General features: G+C 46.3%; 1 protein-coding gene across 1 annotated transcript in view; it reads left to right on the top strand.

The window, feature by feature from the left end:
- Nucleotides 1-388: 388 nt before the first annotated feature.
- The window catches only part of Lonrf1 (LON peptidase N-terminal domain and ring finger 1), a 31,504-nt gene continuing 13,754 nt past the window's right edge, over nucleotides 389-18,138 (top strand). The window contains exons 1-4 of the mRNA XM_021170270.2: nucleotides 389-1,122; nucleotides 12,859-12,977; nucleotides 15,028-15,150; nucleotides 17,865-18,014. Coding sequence (XP_021025929.1) covers nucleotides 432-1,122; nucleotides 12,859-12,977; nucleotides 15,028-15,150; nucleotides 17,865-18,014 — 1,083 coding nt within the window. The 5' untranslated portion in view covers nucleotides 389-431. The remainder of the gene's footprint in view (nucleotides 1,123-12,858; nucleotides 12,978-15,027; nucleotides 15,151-17,864; nucleotides 18,015-18,138) is intronic.

Here is an 18,138-nt window from a genome sequence, read left to right as displayed (position 1 = left end):
GGGATGGACCTCGGATACAAGAGGTGTCAGCTCGAAGGCCGCACGGGAGACTTCGGGCTTTGTTCAGTCACGAGCCAAGCCCTCCTCGTCAGAGAAGCCAATTAGATCCCCGCTGGGGATCATCTGATCTCGCGTCCCTCTCCAGGAGGGGCTCAGAAAGGGCGGGACCGGCCGGCCAGCTCGGGTGAACTAGGAGGCCGGCCGCAGAAGCCAAGGCCCGCCCCGCTCCGCCTCGCTAAGCCCCGCCCCTCCTCTGTAGGCCCCGCCCCCAGGGGGCTCCCCGGGCGCGCGCCGCCCCGCCATGTCCGCGCGCCACGCCCCCCTGCTCGCCGGCCGCGTGCGGAGCCGCGCGCCCCGGAGGTTCCCGGACCGTGGCGGCGGGCGGCGGCGGGCGGCGGCGGCGGCGGCGGCAGAGCAGCCCTGCGCGGGCCATGTCTTCTCCGGCCGTGGCGAGGGCGTCCCCGGGCGGGAATCGGGAGGCGTCCGGCGGACCGCGGAGCCGGAACGGGCCGTGGGAAGTGGGCGGCGGCGGCGAGCGGTTGGAGCGCGCGGGCGCGGAATCGGGGCGCTGGGAGCTTCTGCTCCGCCGCGGCGAGCTGCTGGCGCTGGGCGGCCACCTGAAGGGAGCGCTGGAGGCGTTCGCCGCTGCGCTGCGCCGCGGGGCCCCGGCCAGGCCCGAGCGCCTCGGGTCGCTAGTGGACTGCCTGGTGTTCAGCTACCGGCTCCGCCACGGGCTGCGCTGGAGCGCGGCACCCGCGGCGGGCGCGGCCGGGCTGCTCAGCTGCCTGAGCTGCCGGGGCTTCCTAAGCGAGCCGGTGACCGTGCCGTGCGGCCACAGCTACTGCCGCCGTTGCCTACGGAGGGAGCTGCGCGCCCGCTGCCGCCTGTGCCGGGACCGCCTGCCACCCGCCGCCGCCGCCGCCTCGGAGGGGACCCCGCGGCCGCCGCCCCTGGCCGCCGCCATCGCCGACTTCCGAACCAGCGTCGTGCTCAACCACCTGGCGGAGAAGTGGTTCCCGGGCCAGCGCGAGCGCGCGCGGGCGGCCGGCCGCCTCGGGGAACTGCTACACGAAGGGCGCTACCGGGAGGCCCTGGCCGCCGCCTGCGACGCCCTGCGAGCAGGTGATGCGGGGCTGCGGTGCGGGGCCGGGAGAGCGGGGATCGCGAGTGTGGGAGGGGGCGGCGCCCCGGGGTGCTTCGGTCACGGTGGGGATCGCCGGGGAGCCGCAAGTGACGCGGCGCGGGGAGGAGCGCGGATGCGAGGTTCCCTCGTGCGCGCGCCCAGCGGGGACCTGGGGCCGCGGAGCTTGGGCGCGGAGTGGGTGGGGGCCGCAGGCTTCCCTCTATACTCTGGCCGGGAACCCCAGCCGGAGTGGGGGCGAGCATCCCCGGGCTTGGCGGAGGCTCGGGGGATACCTTGTCTACCTTGGTCTTGCACTAAAGTCACCGGGGCAATTAGAAGCCGCGGGAGGGCAGAATTGCATAAGCTGGGTGGGGGGGCGTTGTGTAACGGGTGACGTTCAGTGGGCGTGGCGGGAGCCCGGCGCGGGCACCGGCACCGGGAGGCCCAACGACGGCCCAGCTCCGAGTTGGTGGCCGGCTGTCCCCGAGGTGGTCACCTCTTCTTACCTGCAGGATCTCTTGCTCCTGGAACCTCTTCCACCTGCCTGTCTCATATCCTGCTTCCTCGGCCCTCTGTGCGTGCTCCCACGTACCCCTGGTGTTGGTAGAGAAGTAGCCTCCGTGAGGAGTTTGCCTTGCTCACAGTAGACCTGTGAAGGGAAGCTTTGTAGGTCTTTTGTTTATATTTTCGTATCCAAGAAACAGCAGCTTGGTCCAGTCTCCTGCTTAGAGCTTAAGATGGCTTTTAAGCTGCGGGGAAAAAAGAGGGCCATGTAAACTTAGTAAAACCGAGAGTTCCTCTTTAGATCCTGGAACGTGGTTCTCTACTGACTGGGGAAGGGACCTTATCTAGAAAAGCATGTAGAGACATCTTCAAATGGCCACCTCTTGTAGGAGTCCTGTCGGTACAGACATCTGGTGGCCCGTCCAAGGATGTCACTAAACATTAATAGGCTCACAGCCGCCTATGTGAAAGATCAGGTCCAAATGTCAACTTTATCCTAGTTGGTCACCTGATGTTGGCCATGCTTTGTGTCTGTTGCCTACCACGAGAAATTACTTATAGGATTAATCCCCAGGAAATCATTGACATTGGGAATTTTGAACTGATTTAAGTATTAGATAAGTTATAAACTTGTAACTGAAATTATTATCTTGACTCTTTTAGTCATCCTGAGCAAGTGACAGTAGCTTCAGGAATATCTTTCTGGCATGTTTTCATTTTCTCCCAGAAGCTTCATGAGCAAGCAGTAGTAAACTAAGATGACAAACCCAGAACACTTCGGAGTCCACAATTCTGCTGGGGGTGACTCTGGATATCTGGGTGAATAAAGTTGAGTGGGGGGGCTGGAGCCAACTGACCAGTCATCCAGTATCAGGCTGCGGTCAGACCTTAATGAGGAAGCAGAGACTGGACCGGTGACTTATCAACAGTCACTTGGGTGGTGGCTTGTCTGGGCAGCTTAGACCCTCCACTTTCCAACATTCTGTGCCCAGTATTGAGATTCTAGGGTCTACCAGGATATCATCTTGAACAGGAAAAGCTGGGAATGATGAATTCTTTTGTTTCCCAACTTCACAGACCAAATGTGAGATTGGCCTACAAGCTGTGTAACCACCCCCTTTTTCAGGACCTGAATGCAAGTCTCTTCTTGCCTTTCACTTTATTATGTTATTGGGTTTTTATTTTTCTTATTTGTGGGCTTGTCAAAAACCAGTCATTCTACACCTGAATATGTATCTCAGCGATACTAAAGTGATAATATTTTTCCCTTGAGTTCTTTGTGTGAGATAAAAGGAGAATAGTTATAGAGCCAAACATATTTGAGTTGGTAGAGGGCAATTGTATGTGATTCATAATTTATGGGCATTAAGAAGAGTAGGCGGAGAGCTCAGGGGTAGCGTGCTTGCCTGGCACGCGCAATGATCTGCTCTGTATCTCTAACCTTCCAAACAAGCAACCCAGTCACTCTCAGAAGTCTGTCTGTCTGGTTGTTAAGGTTAAGTTTTGGTTGGTTGGTTGGTTGTTTTGTTTTGTTTTGTTTTTTTGGAGTTGGTGAGTTATTATCTATGGAAGCATTTGAAAGGCATTTGTATCACTGCTCAACTATAGTTATTAATGGTACTGTCCTTTTGGGTAATGAAAAAAAAAGCCCTTGCTGTATTTTTTCATGTTTCTTAGAATGAAACAAATATTATTAGAAAAAAAAAATCTAGTCTGCAGTTGGCCCACACACAACCAAACTTAAACTTGTCGACAGAAAAAGAAAGCCTGGAAACCCTTGCCAACATCAGAATTCCCATTGCGATTACATAAGGGTCTGTTGCATTGAAATATATTTAGATAACATTTAATCCATTGATCTTTTGGTATTAACTCCGAGATGTTTCATAACTTTCTTCTCAGTATTCAAGCAGCTTATGTAAAAGTCTTTCCTGCGTGGAGTTTTTATACTGGAGCCTTTTGAACTGATCCCACTGTGGAGTGGAGTCTTTTTATTCTGGATTTTTTACACTGACCCCTCTCTCCTGTGTTTCCCACTCTCCACATGAAGACAGAACAGTGTGGTTGACCATTTGAACTGGCTTTTTAAAAATGTCAAAGTGTATGTGTGTGTGCGCGTGCTTGCGTGTTGTGTATGTGTGTTTGTGTACATTTTTTTTATTTAAATTGTTTAAGGAAGGTATTTTTTTAGTTTTTTATGTTTTTCATTTATTTACCTTTTTGCTCATGCATACATACATGCTGTGGTGTGCATATGGAAGTCAGAGGACACTGTGGGAATGAGAGCCTTCTATGTCAGACCTGGGAAGAATGGCTTGGCAGCAAATACCTTTGTCCATCTCACCAGCCCAGACTTTGTCTTTATATTATTAGGTTTATAGGTATTAATGGGTCCTACAGAGGCCCTTCAGAAGAATGTTGAGGCCTCTAAAGCCAAAGATGTTTTATAGTTCATGACAGAGCTCTGCACACTGGAGGCAGACTGCCTACCAGAGTCCCAGTACAGCCGTCACCCGGTGTGTGACCTGGGTATGTGGCCTGACCTCTCTGTGCTCTGGGTTCCTTGTCTAAACCATGAGTGTGGTCTCCCCATCAGAGGGCTGCTGTGAGAACTGATTGGGCGAAAACAAAACTGCTTCGGAAGAAGGCCTCACACAGTAAAATTCCCAGAAGACGGTAGAAAGGTTTTACAACGTAAAAGCTTTGTGCTGGTCAGGCGAATTAGCTGAAACTGAAATCTAAGCTTTGTGGTTTTAAGTTCAGTTCCATTTTTTATATACATTTTGACTAAATAAAGGTTAAACCCTGATTGTAGTTTACACTTGCCAGTTAGTAGCATCCTGCAGTATCAGTTTCTCTGTGGAAGGGGGGGGGGTGGTAGTGGGGAGTGAGGTTTTAGTTATAAAAAGATTGGTCAAATCAAATACATTCTGGATATGTTTAAAGAGAATGGAAAGGGTTTTGATAGCTACCGCAATTTAACCAGTTTTGAATGATTGCATTTTAATGTATTTATATACCCTTCTGTATTTAACGTATCTATACCTTACTGCACAAAGGACTTAATTCTGGCAATTATGTGCTTCTTAGAGTGCACAGACTCTTTTCATTCCAGTCATCTTCGCTGACCTGCATAAAACCCTTGAGTTGAAAGGCAAGCATCCGTTTTTCTAGTCCACGGACTAAGGGAAAAAATCCAAGAGCTTCTGACAGCTTTTAAGACATAGTCAAGTTAGACCTAAGCAGAAAACAGGGTGACTTGCCTCTGAAAATAGAGTAGATGAAAGCCTTAGCATTTAAGGAATACTAACTCTCCTTATTCAACAACTATTTACTGAATGCCTTTGATATGTCAGGAACATATGCTGTATGCTGTAGGTCCTGAAAATACAATAAAGGACAAAATCAAGTCCTTGTCATTACATGGTTTGTATTACTGGTTTCTTTAATTATAGCAAAATAATATTCATTCAAAATATTTTAGAAATAGAATTTATTAATTATTGACTTCTAATGAATTGATACTATAGCAGTCTTTTAGTTAATGAGGGGCTTGAAAGGTCTTTACAATGCCATGTAACTAAAATGTATCTAAAATAGCAGTGTTTTTGTTGTAGAAGATGGAAAATCCTGGTTCTATAAATACCTTCTAAGGGTCCAGTTGTAAATAAGTACTTTCCATATTCTACCTGTCTTTTATTCATCAAAGAATGCAAAGTATACCAAAATATTGTTACCTTAGATTTATAGTTATTTGTACAGTAACTTTTAAAAAGATTTGTTACATTTTAAATGTGTGTGTGCATGCATGCATGTGTGTACATGCATGTATGTGTAAATACATGGTATGTATGTATGTATGTATGTATGTATATCTGTCACATGCATACAAGTGCCTGCAGAAGCCAGAAAGAGAGTATCAGATACCCTGGAACTGGAGTTACAGGCAATTGTGAGTTGCCTAGTGTGGGAGCTAGGAATGGACCCAGGTCCTTTGCCAGAGCAGTAAGTGCTCTTAAGGTCCAGCCATCTCTCCAGCCTCAAGTACATTTTAGATAACATTGTATCTTTTCCATTTCTTTTACTGCAAGCTGTTCTTCAGAATTGGAATTGAGTTGCTAGAGAAGATGAGTTACCTAAGAGCACTCTAATGGAGGAGGCAGAGAGGCCTCTCTTCAACTTTTCCATTCTCTGACTCATATCTGACAGCTGTAGTGTCCAGTCTATATTACTGATCCCTAAAGACCTGTCTCACCAGGTCTAAGATTCATGTGGGTAAATGACAAGGTGGGAAAGCCTTTTCTAAACCTTGTACTAAGAGTTAACCTGCTGATTTTATTACATTCTGAAAGTGTTGCAGAGTTATCAACAATGTTATTGCTACTACTTCAACACTTTTGTGCCATCCAGTCGCCCCCCCCTCCCCTGCTCTCTCCATGTGTTATATTATTCAGTTCTTGCAACAGTTTTAAGATATGAGTATTTTATAGGAAAGCATTTTGTAGGTGGGGAACCTGAAAGTCAAAGAGTTAAACTACCCAAAGAGAATCTGAACTCTTATCTTGGAATCCGTTGTTTGTGCTCTTAATGTGTCCTCGGATATTTGTAAAATCACTTGAAAATCCATTGGCATTGATTTTCTCCTTACCTGTGGTTATTCAAAAAGTAATAGTAAAGTTTATTTTTTTGTTAATCATTGCTTTTTTGATAGTTTAATATATAAATAAGAGAGACGAGTAAGTCCATTAATAAGGGCATTGTGTGCATGCATGCACACAAGCTAGAGTCTTCGTGGGGAGAGTCTCACATTGCTGAAAGGTGTGCCTTTAGCCTGTTTCTTTGTATGTTACCCACATGTCTAAGTGGAATAGCCCATAGAGCTAGGTGATATTTGAATCATACAGGATCACTGCCAGAGACACACATCTCTTCTGACCAAAATGTCAAACCTAATGTGGCATAAGATGCCTAGGGAGGGCTCGCTCTCCTCATTATTCAGCTTCATGATGCTTTACCTCAAAAGGAATACTTTGAGTAAAACACTCAGAGTTTTATCTGACTGTACATTGACATTTTGTTCTCCTTGAAAAAAAAATAATTTCATCAACATGAATTTTTATGCTTAGGTGAACGTGTAGCATCTGGTGGGACCAGTCATAATCAAACCTGATTTAATGAAAAACTTCTGAAATTTTAGAACAAAGTAGCGTGTATAGATTTAGACCCGTGTGTTCAATTAGAGCTTAAAAGTCCTTACAGCCTTTTACAGAATGTATACTGTATAATTTACCTATAAATGTAACGAATATGTTTTCTCAAACTACTAAACTTGAACCACTGAATTTTCTGGTTCTGATTGCCAGAACCCGCATCACCATCTCAAACTATCAAGTTGAATGTTTTCTCCCAAATTCTCCAAAATGATACGCTGGCAAGAGATTTCATCCAGTACAATGGAAAATATAATTAAAATAATTACTCCATAGTATATCTAATCTGTACAATTCACCCATCCTAAGCTATCTTATTAAAAACTGTGGCACCTTCTGTTATGTAAATAAGCCTTTTCCCCTTTATAAAACTCGCAGGTGGGACTGGGGAAACAAATGAGCACGCAGTGTTTGCTCCATAAGCCTAGTGACCTGAGTTCAGTCCCCAGCACCCATGGAGAAAGCTGAGCATGTTAGTGTATTCCTGTAAGCCCAAGGCCGGGGAGGAAGAAGGGGACTCCTTGGTGCTTGCCGGCTACATAGTCTGGCTGAATTGGTGATCTTCAGTTCACTGTGAGATCATTTATAACACACATACACAGACAGACAGACATGTTGTTTAAAGCACACATACACAGACTGACAGATTGATGGGTAGAAAGATAGGTAGAGCCCAGCATTGAGAAGCTATCAGTGTGATTAAACTGTAAGCACAGTGCTCATTTCACTATGAAGCTCTAGATGTTGATTTTTAAAATTTCTATAAAGAAACGGGGCAACTTGAAAAGCTGTTCTTTACAGATTTTCAAAGATATTTCAGACCATTTAGTTACAGGGCCTGAAGTGATCATTTAAATGATGTCCCTGTCATTGTAATACTCCCATTGAAATGACAGGCACTTTTCATCTTTTTTTAGAATTAATTAATTTTTTTTTACATGACTCCCTGGGGCCTCCAGTCTCTTGAGAGTTAGGTGCATCATCTCTGAATTAACCCAGACCCAGTGGTCCTCTGCTGTATGTGTGTTGGGGGCCTCATATCAGCTGGTGTATGCTGCCTGTTTGGTGGTCCAGTGTTTGAGAGATCTTGGGGTCCAGGTTAATTGAGACTGCTGGTCCTCCTACAGGGTCACCCTCCTCCTCAGCTTCTTTCAGCCTTCCCCGAATTCAACCACAGGGGTCAGCTGCTTCTGTCCATTGGTTGGGTGCAAATATCCACATCTGACTTTCAACTGCTTGGTGGGTCTTTTGGGTTGAGTACAGTCATGCTAGGTCCCTTTTTGTGAGCACTCCATAGCCTCAGTAATAGTGTCAGGTCTTGGGACCTCCCCTTGAGCTGGATCCCACTTTGGGCCTGTCGTTGGACCTTCTTTTCCTCAGGCTCCTCTCCATATCCATCCCTGCAGTTCTTTCAGACAGGAACAATTATGGGTCAGAGTTGTGACTATGGAATGGCGACCCCCTCCCTCACTTGATGCCTTGTCTTTCTGATGGAGGTGGGCTCTATAAGTTCCCTCTCCCTACTGTCTGGCATTTCATCTAAGGTCCCTCCCTTTGAGTCCTGACAGTCTTTCACCTCCCAGGTCTCTGGTGCAGTCTAGGGGGGGGGTTCCCCCAACCTCCTACCTCCTAAGGTTGCCTGTTTACATTTTTTTTTATGCTGGCCCTCAGGGCTTCAGTCCTTTTCCCTCACCCAATACCAGATCAGGTCCCCCCCCCAGCAGTCTCCCCCCCCTTGTCTACTTTCCCTCCCAGGCCCCTCTCTCCTTCCCTCCCCACTTGTGATTGCTTTCTTCTCTCTCCCACGTGGGACTGAGGCATCCTCACTTGGGCCCTTCAGCTTGTTGACCTTTTTGAGTTTTGTGGACTGTATCTTAGGTAGGCACTTTTCATCTTTACTACTTTTTCTTTCTTTCCATAGTCATGCCCATGATCATGACTCCCATCTTTATTGAAGAAACCTTCTTTGCCTCCTATAGACTCATGCTCACTGGGATACCTAGTATAGCTGGTTTGCCGGTCTCCTGGGTAGGATGAGAATTCTACCTGGCAGTACTGTTATAATGGTTATTTGGCACCATGGGGTATTTGAAGACCCGTCAAACTGAAGATCATAGTGTGAACCCTGATGACTGTCCACACGTAGAGTCCCAAATTCCCATCCCGTGACAGCGGAGAGCACTTCATCCCGACCTATCTCTGATGGTTTTCTGGAGAAGGGAATGGTCTGAGTTATTGGTGACAGTAGAGACATGTGACCCATTGTTCATCACTGCTGGAACAGCTGGAGAGAAGCTAATCTGTCACTAGCTTCCTGGATGCCCAGAGTGTACCACTTGCCTCACTGCCGCCGATTTTGTTTTTTGATGGTATAGATGCTCACTTAAAGATGATAGGGAGTGAGGTTCTTAGTGTATCATGCAGGCTAACCTTGAATTCATTTTGTGCAGACGGGCCTCAAGTTCTCCATCCTCCCTCCACCCACCCAGATGCTAAAGTCACAGAACGCGCCATTTAAATATCCAGTTTAATTCCTAATTTTCTTTATTTTTCAATTTCTCAGTACGCATTTTAGAACCTTTGCAGTACGGCAGAAAAAAATAATCTTTAAGATGGGTTAAAGAAGCAGCTTTAAGATTCCCGCCAATGCTGTGGATCTCTGCGGATTGGCACACTGATGGGGAGCCGTGGCTGGAGAAGGCCTTCAGCCCACGATGTGCACAGGCAGCTTGCCTTAGATGACAGCAGTACCCAGAGCAAGAGGAAATGAGAACTTGACCGGGGAGTTCAGATGGGTCAGATTTTAGTGTTTGTCTAAGATCACAAAACACTGTCAGAGTTGGGTCCGAGGAGAAAATGATGGAAAGAGCACTCGTCCCAAAATGTAGCTGCATTCAGATGCTGTGCACCTGTAGTAAAGGGCACGGTCAGCATAGCACAGCACACCTTCTGCACCCAGTGCTTGAGAACTGCTGATGTAGGGTCATGGGTCGCAAGCAGTCTAACACCAACTTTATCCCGAGCCTTTTTCACTTTTTTATTTTTACTTTCGAGACAGTGTTTCTCTGTGTAGCCCTGGAACTCATTCTGTAGACCAGGCTGGCCTCTAACTCAGAAATCCGCCTGCCTCTGCCTCCCAAGTACTGGGATTAAAGGCGCAAGCCACCACTGCCTGGCTACTTTTTCACTTTTTTATTTTGACAGGAGTCTCACTAAGTTGTCTAGGCAAGCCTTGAACTTGAGATCTTCCTGCTTCTCCCCCTCGTAGCTGAGGTTACAGACCTGAGCCACCAATCCCAGCATTATAAAAAGGCATGGGGCGGTGCCTTACCAGGTAAAGTGTAAGCAAAGGACCTGAGTTTGAATCTCTAGTAGAACACTCAAACAAAGCTAGGTGTGGTAGCATGTGTCTGTGTTCATAGCATCTCTATAGTGAGATGGGAAGGGAAAATGAAAATCTTAAGAAGCTGAGTGGCCAGCCAGCGTGGCATATGCAGCAAACCATGAGGGAGACCCTGTCCTTAGGTAGAGGCTGAGGACTTGATGGCCAAGGTGACCTCTGACCTCCACACAGGTGCTGTGGCATGCACACACCTCTACTACTGCATGGGATCCTTTTTTCAAAGTTTTAATAACTCTGTAGTCATGGTGGAGTGAAGGATATTTGTCACCTGCCTCAGGTGACAGTGAGTCCAGCTTTACACACACACTGTTGATGCGCCAAATGGCAGCCTGGATCAAGACAGGCTCCAGTGAGAGGCATCCTGTGAGGATGATGGCGAGATGAGTCACGTGGGATGGAGAAGTCACCAGAGTAGAAGAGGGCTATGTAAGGGCTAGAGCGAGAAGGAAGGAAGATGGGGCAGGGGGGAGGAGTCATGATGCAGAATGGCATCTACAGAGCAGGCATTGGGAAGAAGTAAGGCTGCCAGAGGCAGGGCTGTCAGTGTCATCTCTGTCTTGTAGATGGTGAAGACAGGCTAGTGTCGGGAGAGAGCCAGCCTCTGTAATAGGACTGAAGAGAGTCTGGAAGCCTAACTTTAGGGCCACGGGCAGGGGAGTTGGGAAAGAAGAGGATTGGCCACGCTCAGGATGACTGTGATTTGGGATATCAGCGGTGTAAATGTGAAAGGACTTCAAGAGGGAGAACAAGCTGACATGAGGGTAGCCACAGCAGGCTGATAGAAATATGATTGTGATGTTAGGGTGAAAATTCAAATTGAGGGTGCAGACCCTAGAGGTAAGTAATGGCAGAGAATTAGATCTGTGCCTGGTCCAGGGGCGGGGGACGGGGGCAGGAAACAGCTATCAGATCACAAAGTTAAGGTCCTCTGTACTTTTTAGATTGGGGGTGAGGTGGGTGGGTCAGATCCCACCATGTAGTCCTCGAATTTCCCAGGCAGACCTGACTGGCCTCTAATTCAGGATCTTCCAGACTCCTGAATGTTGGGGTGATGGGTGCACACCCCGTGCCAGGCTATAAGAACTGCAGCAACTACCCTCGGTATGGTTAGCCCGAAGCATGGCACCTCAGCATCTCACTTTTCACCAAAGTACATGGTGTGCCAGGCAATTGCTGGGTGCCGTGGACACCTGCAGTTGTGGACTGAGGCGCCTCCTCGATGACACAGGTGGTAAAGCCCTTTGCTTACTCCAGGGTCCCTAAGTCAGGTGCTGTACAGCCGGTCCATCGCTGTTGACTTTCGGGTGGCAACACAGACAGGACAGGTGGCTGTTTTCAGTCAGCTTTCTTGAAAGTTTATGTGGAGAGGGAACGTTCTGTATGTCTGGTTATTCAAAGGGCCTGAGGTGTTTGGCTCCTTTGTATGATTAAGAAGGGGGATGGGTGAGTGAGTGAGTGGGGTGAGCCTCATCTCTTCAGAAGTGACAGCAGTGTAGTGTGGACTCACTGGTGACATCACTGGTTTCCAGTGGCATCAGCCCGAGTAATTGCTCCATTAACACTTGACCCTCAAGGAGTTAGGCAGGAGTTTTAAAACTAGCTGTCTTCCTGTCTTCTCAGGGCACACCTGGTCTCTTACCCCAAGTGTACCTACGTTTTAGGGCTTGCTTTAGGGGTGAGCAGCTGAGTGTTTGTAGAGAAGATATGGCCCCTTTCCGACCTTTGTCAGAGTGAGGAAAGTTTCTTCCTGACTTATAATGGTGTATATTTATGCATGGTGACCAGGAGTCATTGCATTGGAGGCTTCATGGTGGTGGCCAGCCAGGGCTACCTGCTCTATCCACGACACTGACCAGGAAGCACATCTGCCGGGAAGTAGGTTGGGTTCTAAGTCTCTAGCCACACCCTGGGGTTTCAGCAGTATCCACCATCTGGACCCCGTGTGTAGAACTTTCCCCAGCCTCCCCAAACCGTGCCAGAAGCTGGAGCCCAAGTGTTGACAGGGCCAGGAGGGAGCCGTTTCACATTCCAGTGCTGGCAGGTGGGTAGGCAGATGTGCGTCATGTGCCAGGCATGGCGAGGACATGCTGTAAACATGTGAAATGAGAAGAAGCCTTCTAAGGGGTCCAAGAACAGAGTGGGCTGAGCTTCTGCAGGGAGCTCCCTCCTGGTAGGTCCCTGCCTCACCGAGGCAGCTGGAAGCCCCTGTGCTGTGATGTGAAACAGTACTCTGTGGGCCAAGAGCCTGGATTACGATTGTGGAGGCTTCACCGCTCGCTTTGCTTGCTTTTGGACAGTGTTGGCATGCACACTCCGTCCCCGTCAGCGCTACTGATGCCGCTTCCCGCTCCTGTAAAGTCAGGTTAGGCACTCAAAGGCAGGTGTGCAGTAAGGGAGCCTGAGCTATGGATCCAGACCCTGTTCTAGGAACTCTTAAATTATTAAATTTTCCATTCAAGTATTGACATATGTAGTGTGTTGCATGAATACTGTACTTAAGTTTTTGATTTTGGGATCACAAGGCTTTTCTTAAGCTAGTATGACAGTATTTTGCAAATTGCAAATTACTGTAGTCATCTTTCTAAAATAACAGTATCCCTGTGAAATGCTTATTTCAGAGCCCAGCGACCTGACTCTCAAAATCTACAGAGCGGAGTCGTACGCCGGCCTACAGGAGTTTAAGGCAGCCCTAGAGGATCTGAACGCAGTTCTCTTTCAGCTTCCCAACTGGCCCGAGGTAAGACAGATGTTCATGTCCCTGTGAGTGTTAACCTTGCAGCTGTGAGGAGCTTCAGTTACAGCTACAGGTCTTAACAGAGGAGATGATTGGCTTCTGATGAAATCTGTAGTTCAGAGCTAAGTCAGTGACATTATGTTTACCCCACAACCTTCAAGGCACGAGTTCAAGGCTCAGAACACCTGTGAAAGCCAGGTGTCCTGGTACAGTTATGCAGTCCCAGGGCCAGGAAGACAGAGCCAGGTAGAGCCCTGCAGCTCATGAGGTGGGGTCTGAAGAATGGGGCCAGAGGGTTTCCCCCATGGGCTCCATACACACCTGCCTACACACGAGCACACATACACACAAAAGAGAAGCATTTTTGGAAAGAAATATGTAGCTTCCTGGAAGTGTAGGTAAGATGAGTGTTTTTTTTTTCTTTTTTTTCTGCAACATCATATTTTCGGTGATTACTTGAGAATTTCACCTAATGCATCCCCATCACACTCACTTCCCAATTCTCCCAGATCCACCCCCACCCCTACTTGAGACCTCCCCCAAGGGGGGGGGGGGAAGTAAACAAATTTTATTGTCAGAAAAAAATTTGATTGTAGGGGAAAAAAACCCAAACCTTTGTTTCTTAAGTAAAAAACAAACAATTCATGACACAGAAAAATAACATAAATTTTTAAATAAAAATTTCAACTTGACCTATTATAAAGATAGAGTCAAACTGGATTTACTAAATGCTTTTGGTAATAGAAAGAGTATAGTCCTTGAAGCTGGGAGATTCTGAGAAGTGGTAGAGTTCCAGTGAGGTGACTGCACAGTAGGTTGTACAGAAGTTGGCCTTGCCTAGGTGGCTTACACACACACACACACACACACACACACACAAACAGAGAGGCTGGCCTCGAAGTCAAAGAGATCCACCTGCCTCTGCTTACTGAGTGCTAGGATTAAAGGTGTGCCCTATCACTACCCAGCTTGAATTCTTGATGAAACAAGGAATTTTATTCACAGATGTTTTTTCAATGTGATATATATATATATATATATATATATATATATATATCACATACAAATACACACATACATATATATGTATGTATGTTTATATGTGGAAAGAGTGATCAAGAGACAGTAAATTGAAACTGAGGACAGTAATTATAACCACAGATAATTTGTAGCACAGAATCTAGTTAATTGATTGCTTTGATCCCCTCACATTCTAGATAATATAAGCACTGTATTTTAGCCTGAATATATATATATATATAAAACCTACCATAGTTGGAGTTGTTGGATTATTTACATATACAGGTTAGACACATTTGACAATTGCTACTCAATTTTCATTTGCTAAGAACTAGAAAATAAAGTCTTAAATTTTACCTAGGTTATTTGTCACCAATAGTTACAAGGTAATTATTTAAATTTTACTATAATTATTTATCACTGGCAATGATCTGTTCAATGTATTGAAAGAAGTCACTCCTAGTTTAAATACTAATATCACTCATCCTGATTATTTATATTACTTTAATATATACTTTTGAAACATCTTAAAGTCAGTGAGTATAGGTGTTATTTTGTGTTTTTCTCACTGTCATTATATGAGTCAGCTTTAAATCGGCAATTTGGGGAGTTTAGCAGTTAGTTAAGGTTACTTGCCTGTTAGTTAAGGTTACTTGCTGGTTAGTTAGGGTTACTTGCTGGTTAGTTAGGGTTACTTGCTGCTTTTCCAGATGGCATGAGTTTAATTTTCAGCACCCGTAGAGGGCGGCTCATAGTCACCTGTTAACTCCAGGTCCTGGGGATCCAGACACACTCTTCTGCCCTCTCGGGCACCCTCACGCGCGCGCGCGCACGCGCGCGTGTGCACACACACACACACACACACACACACACACACACACTAAGTGTTTAAATCAGTAACTTCTCAAGTGAAGATCGTTTGTGGGCCTCAGTTTCCCCATTTGGAATTCTTGTTTGGACTTTGAGAACCCTTTCTTTCCCTGGTGGTTGGAAACAGTCCTGTGCATGAAGTTGTGTGTGTGCTTTGTTGAAGGTCTACTTCAGGAAGGGGAAGGTCCTCCAGGACGCCGGCTTCCTAGGCGATGCCTTACAGCTCTTTCTTCAGTGCTTAGCCCTCGATGAAGACTTTGCTCCCGCAAAGCTACAAGTAGAAAAGGTACTACGTTACCCGCACCATTGTCCAAGGCAGAGGCACACGGGGTCTTAAAAAGTCAGACGAGGAACATAAGAAGGGATTTTATCTGAGGAGCTATTTGACAACTAAGTTCTTATCTTTAATATATTGAATTCTGTTTTTTTTTTTTTCCTTTTGATTTTTTGAGACAAGTTTTCTCTGTGTAGTCCTGGCTGTTCTTGAACTCAGTCTGTAGACCAGGCTGGCCTTGAACTCACAGAGATCTGCCTGCCTCTGCCTCCTGAGTGTTGGGATTAAAGGCGTGCGCCACCACCACTTGGCTTGAATTCTTGATGTAACCAAAACATTTCATTTATATATATTTCAATGTAGTATTTGTGGTTGATTTATACAGATGGTTCCAAATATAGGCTAAACATTCCCAATTTGAAAATCAAAACTCTGGAATGTTGCAGATGGGATGCCATGCCATGTATGAAAAGATTCATTCCCGACCTTATATGACTGACTGGTCGTAGTCAAAACACAAAGCACAGAGAACTAAAAACATGATACCAAACTACCTTCAGTTTATGGGTACAGACAGGATATACCTGAGACAGATTCTGTATTTATTCTTGCGTCCCTTTCTCAAGATAACTATCTATAAACACTCCAAAATTAAAATCAAAAAGTTGAAACCCCTCTAGTCTCAAGCCCTTTGGAAAGGGGTGTGCTTTGTTCAGTCAAAACCAAGCTGATATTCCCTATTGAAGGTGCTTTCTTATACCACACTCAGGAATCTCTTTGAGTGAGAAAAGAAATAAAAAGGAAAGGACGCGGCTGCTCCTAGGTCGGGCGGAGGAGAAAGGTTATTGTAGGTATGTGGAGAGTCAGACTAGACACCACCAGACTGAGCTGGGCTATGTGGGAGAGTGGGAGGGGAAGGGAGAGGGGAGAGAAGGGAGCCACATATAGCAGCCAGGAAGCCAAAGATACAGAAGGGGCTGGTAACCAAATGGCTAGAAATATATAGGAAAGGAGCAGGAAGTTGGAGAGAGGTGTGTAGCCCAGCCCCTGGGCTAGAGAGTTCAGGGTAGAGGCAGGGTATGCCAGCCATCCCCTGTAACAGGTAGGGACTGAGAGATGCTGGGAGAGCCTGGAGGCCAGGTCTGATTTGATGGTAAATAGACTCTTTTGTCCACTTGGAGACTTAGCACTCTGGTCCTGCCCGTGCCTTTCATTCAGGCCTTTTACCTTTATATGTGGCTATTGTGAAGTGAGTTGTTTGCCTAATTTCTTTCCCTGCCCGTTTGTCATTTGTATAATGGAGGGTTACTGATTTGAGTTAATTTTGTACCCAGCTACTTTGCTGAAGTTGTTTATCAGCTGTAGGAATTCTTTTGGGGCTCCCTTACTGAGACAGCATCCGAAAAGACAGGGTCTTTGCAAAGTTCTTTGGGAAAACTCACTGATGTTGAGTCCTAGCTGTGTGACTTCAGTTTTCATAGACCGTGCCACATCTGTTGTGATGTTAAGCATATGGCATTTTGAAGGATCACCTGGGTCAATAAGTAATACAACAGTGCCCTGGATCCCACCTCACTGAGTTGGCATCCCTGGACCTTCCTCTCTTCTTCCTCCTCCTCCAGTTTATGGGTTTGTTTGTTTGTTTGTTTGTTTTCTGTTTTGTTAGCGGTAATCCTCGTTTGTTTTGTTTTCACAGTGGTTTTTGGAGGGTTTGGTGCTGCTGCTGTTTTACTGTCTTTTCAAAACAGTTCATTGCAGATACCTAGGAGAGGAGTGTGTTTAGTGCATTTTCTTTGTACGAGCTCTTTACTAATGAGCTACATCCCTGGACCCTGGATAGCTTCCTATTGAGTGAGTTATTGCTCAAGGACCTACGGAAGACATATTCTATTCACAATGTGTCTATTTCCTTGCACTGATTTGTGGATAACCAAATTCTATGACATAAGAAGCTTAACCCCCAGACCTAGAGTTTAGGAAGCATCTGCTGCACAGAGAAACATGATGCTTTATAAAATACCCTGTTTTCCCTTCAGCCATGCATTCCCTGTGTCTTAATAAGCCCTGTTTATGCAGGTGATTGGGAATTTTCCCTTGCTTGAGCACCCAGGACGTTTTATCACACAGCCAGCTGTGTTTGCGTGCCCAGAGGTTGCAGGGAAGCTGGTGTTTACTCCCTAGCAAGGACTCAGCAGTGGAGGCCACCATATGAGTAGCTGGTCAGTGACAGGCAAAGTCCAGTGTAAACACAGGGACTTATAGAGTTTTGAGTTTAGTCCACATTCTTAGGTTCACACAATTACAATAGTACTCCATCTGCAACCCAAAAATTGGCTGTTGTGGACACCCTGACCTTCTGCCTTCTGACAGAGTAGGGCTTGCTAAGAGTTGGACTAGTTCCATCTCTCTTAAAACCTCCTCCCTTTATAATTTGAATATTTAAAAAGCTCGCCGTTCCCTTGGGTACCTTCTTAAGCCACTTTATCCCTTCCTTGCCAAGGTTAGACCTTCCTCCCCTCTTTTCTTTTTTTCCTTGAAGTGATACGATCCCTATTGAGTCATTCCTGGGTTCGTAAAACTTAAAAATGTATTGATTCTTTCCTGATCACTAAAAATAGTGTCTTCTACAAACACTTCTCAGAATTTGAATAGACAGTAAAGCGTATATTGTTGTTCTTCACCAGATAGTATATATCTTCTATTCTATTTTATAATATTTCTTACAGATTCTGTGTGACTTATTGTCACCTGAAAATGTAAGGGAAGGCCTGAAGGAGTCTTCCTGGAGTTCGTTACCGTGCATTAAGAACAAACCTCTTGGTTTTCCATCAGTAATGGAACAGCCGCACTCCCCTGCTGAGCTTGGCCTGAAGCAGGTAAGGGGTGGAAAAATGACATTTGCTCCCTACACCCGCCTCCTTAGAGCTAAGACCCCCACGTTCTCAGGGTCAAGCATTAGAGCCTGCTTAAGTGTGTAGTGCCTATCAGATGATAGTAACA

Source organism: Mus caroli, chromosome 8 (assembly GCF_900094665.2).
Source record: "Mus caroli chromosome 8, CAROLI_EIJ_v1.1, whole genome shotgun sequence".
In the NCBI taxonomy this organism is placed as follows: domain Eukaryota; kingdom Metazoa; phylum Chordata; class Mammalia; order Rodentia; family Muridae; genus Mus; species Mus caroli.
The sequence above is the reverse complement of the archived record's forward strand: the minus strand, read 5'-3'. Positions and strand labels throughout refer to the sequence as shown.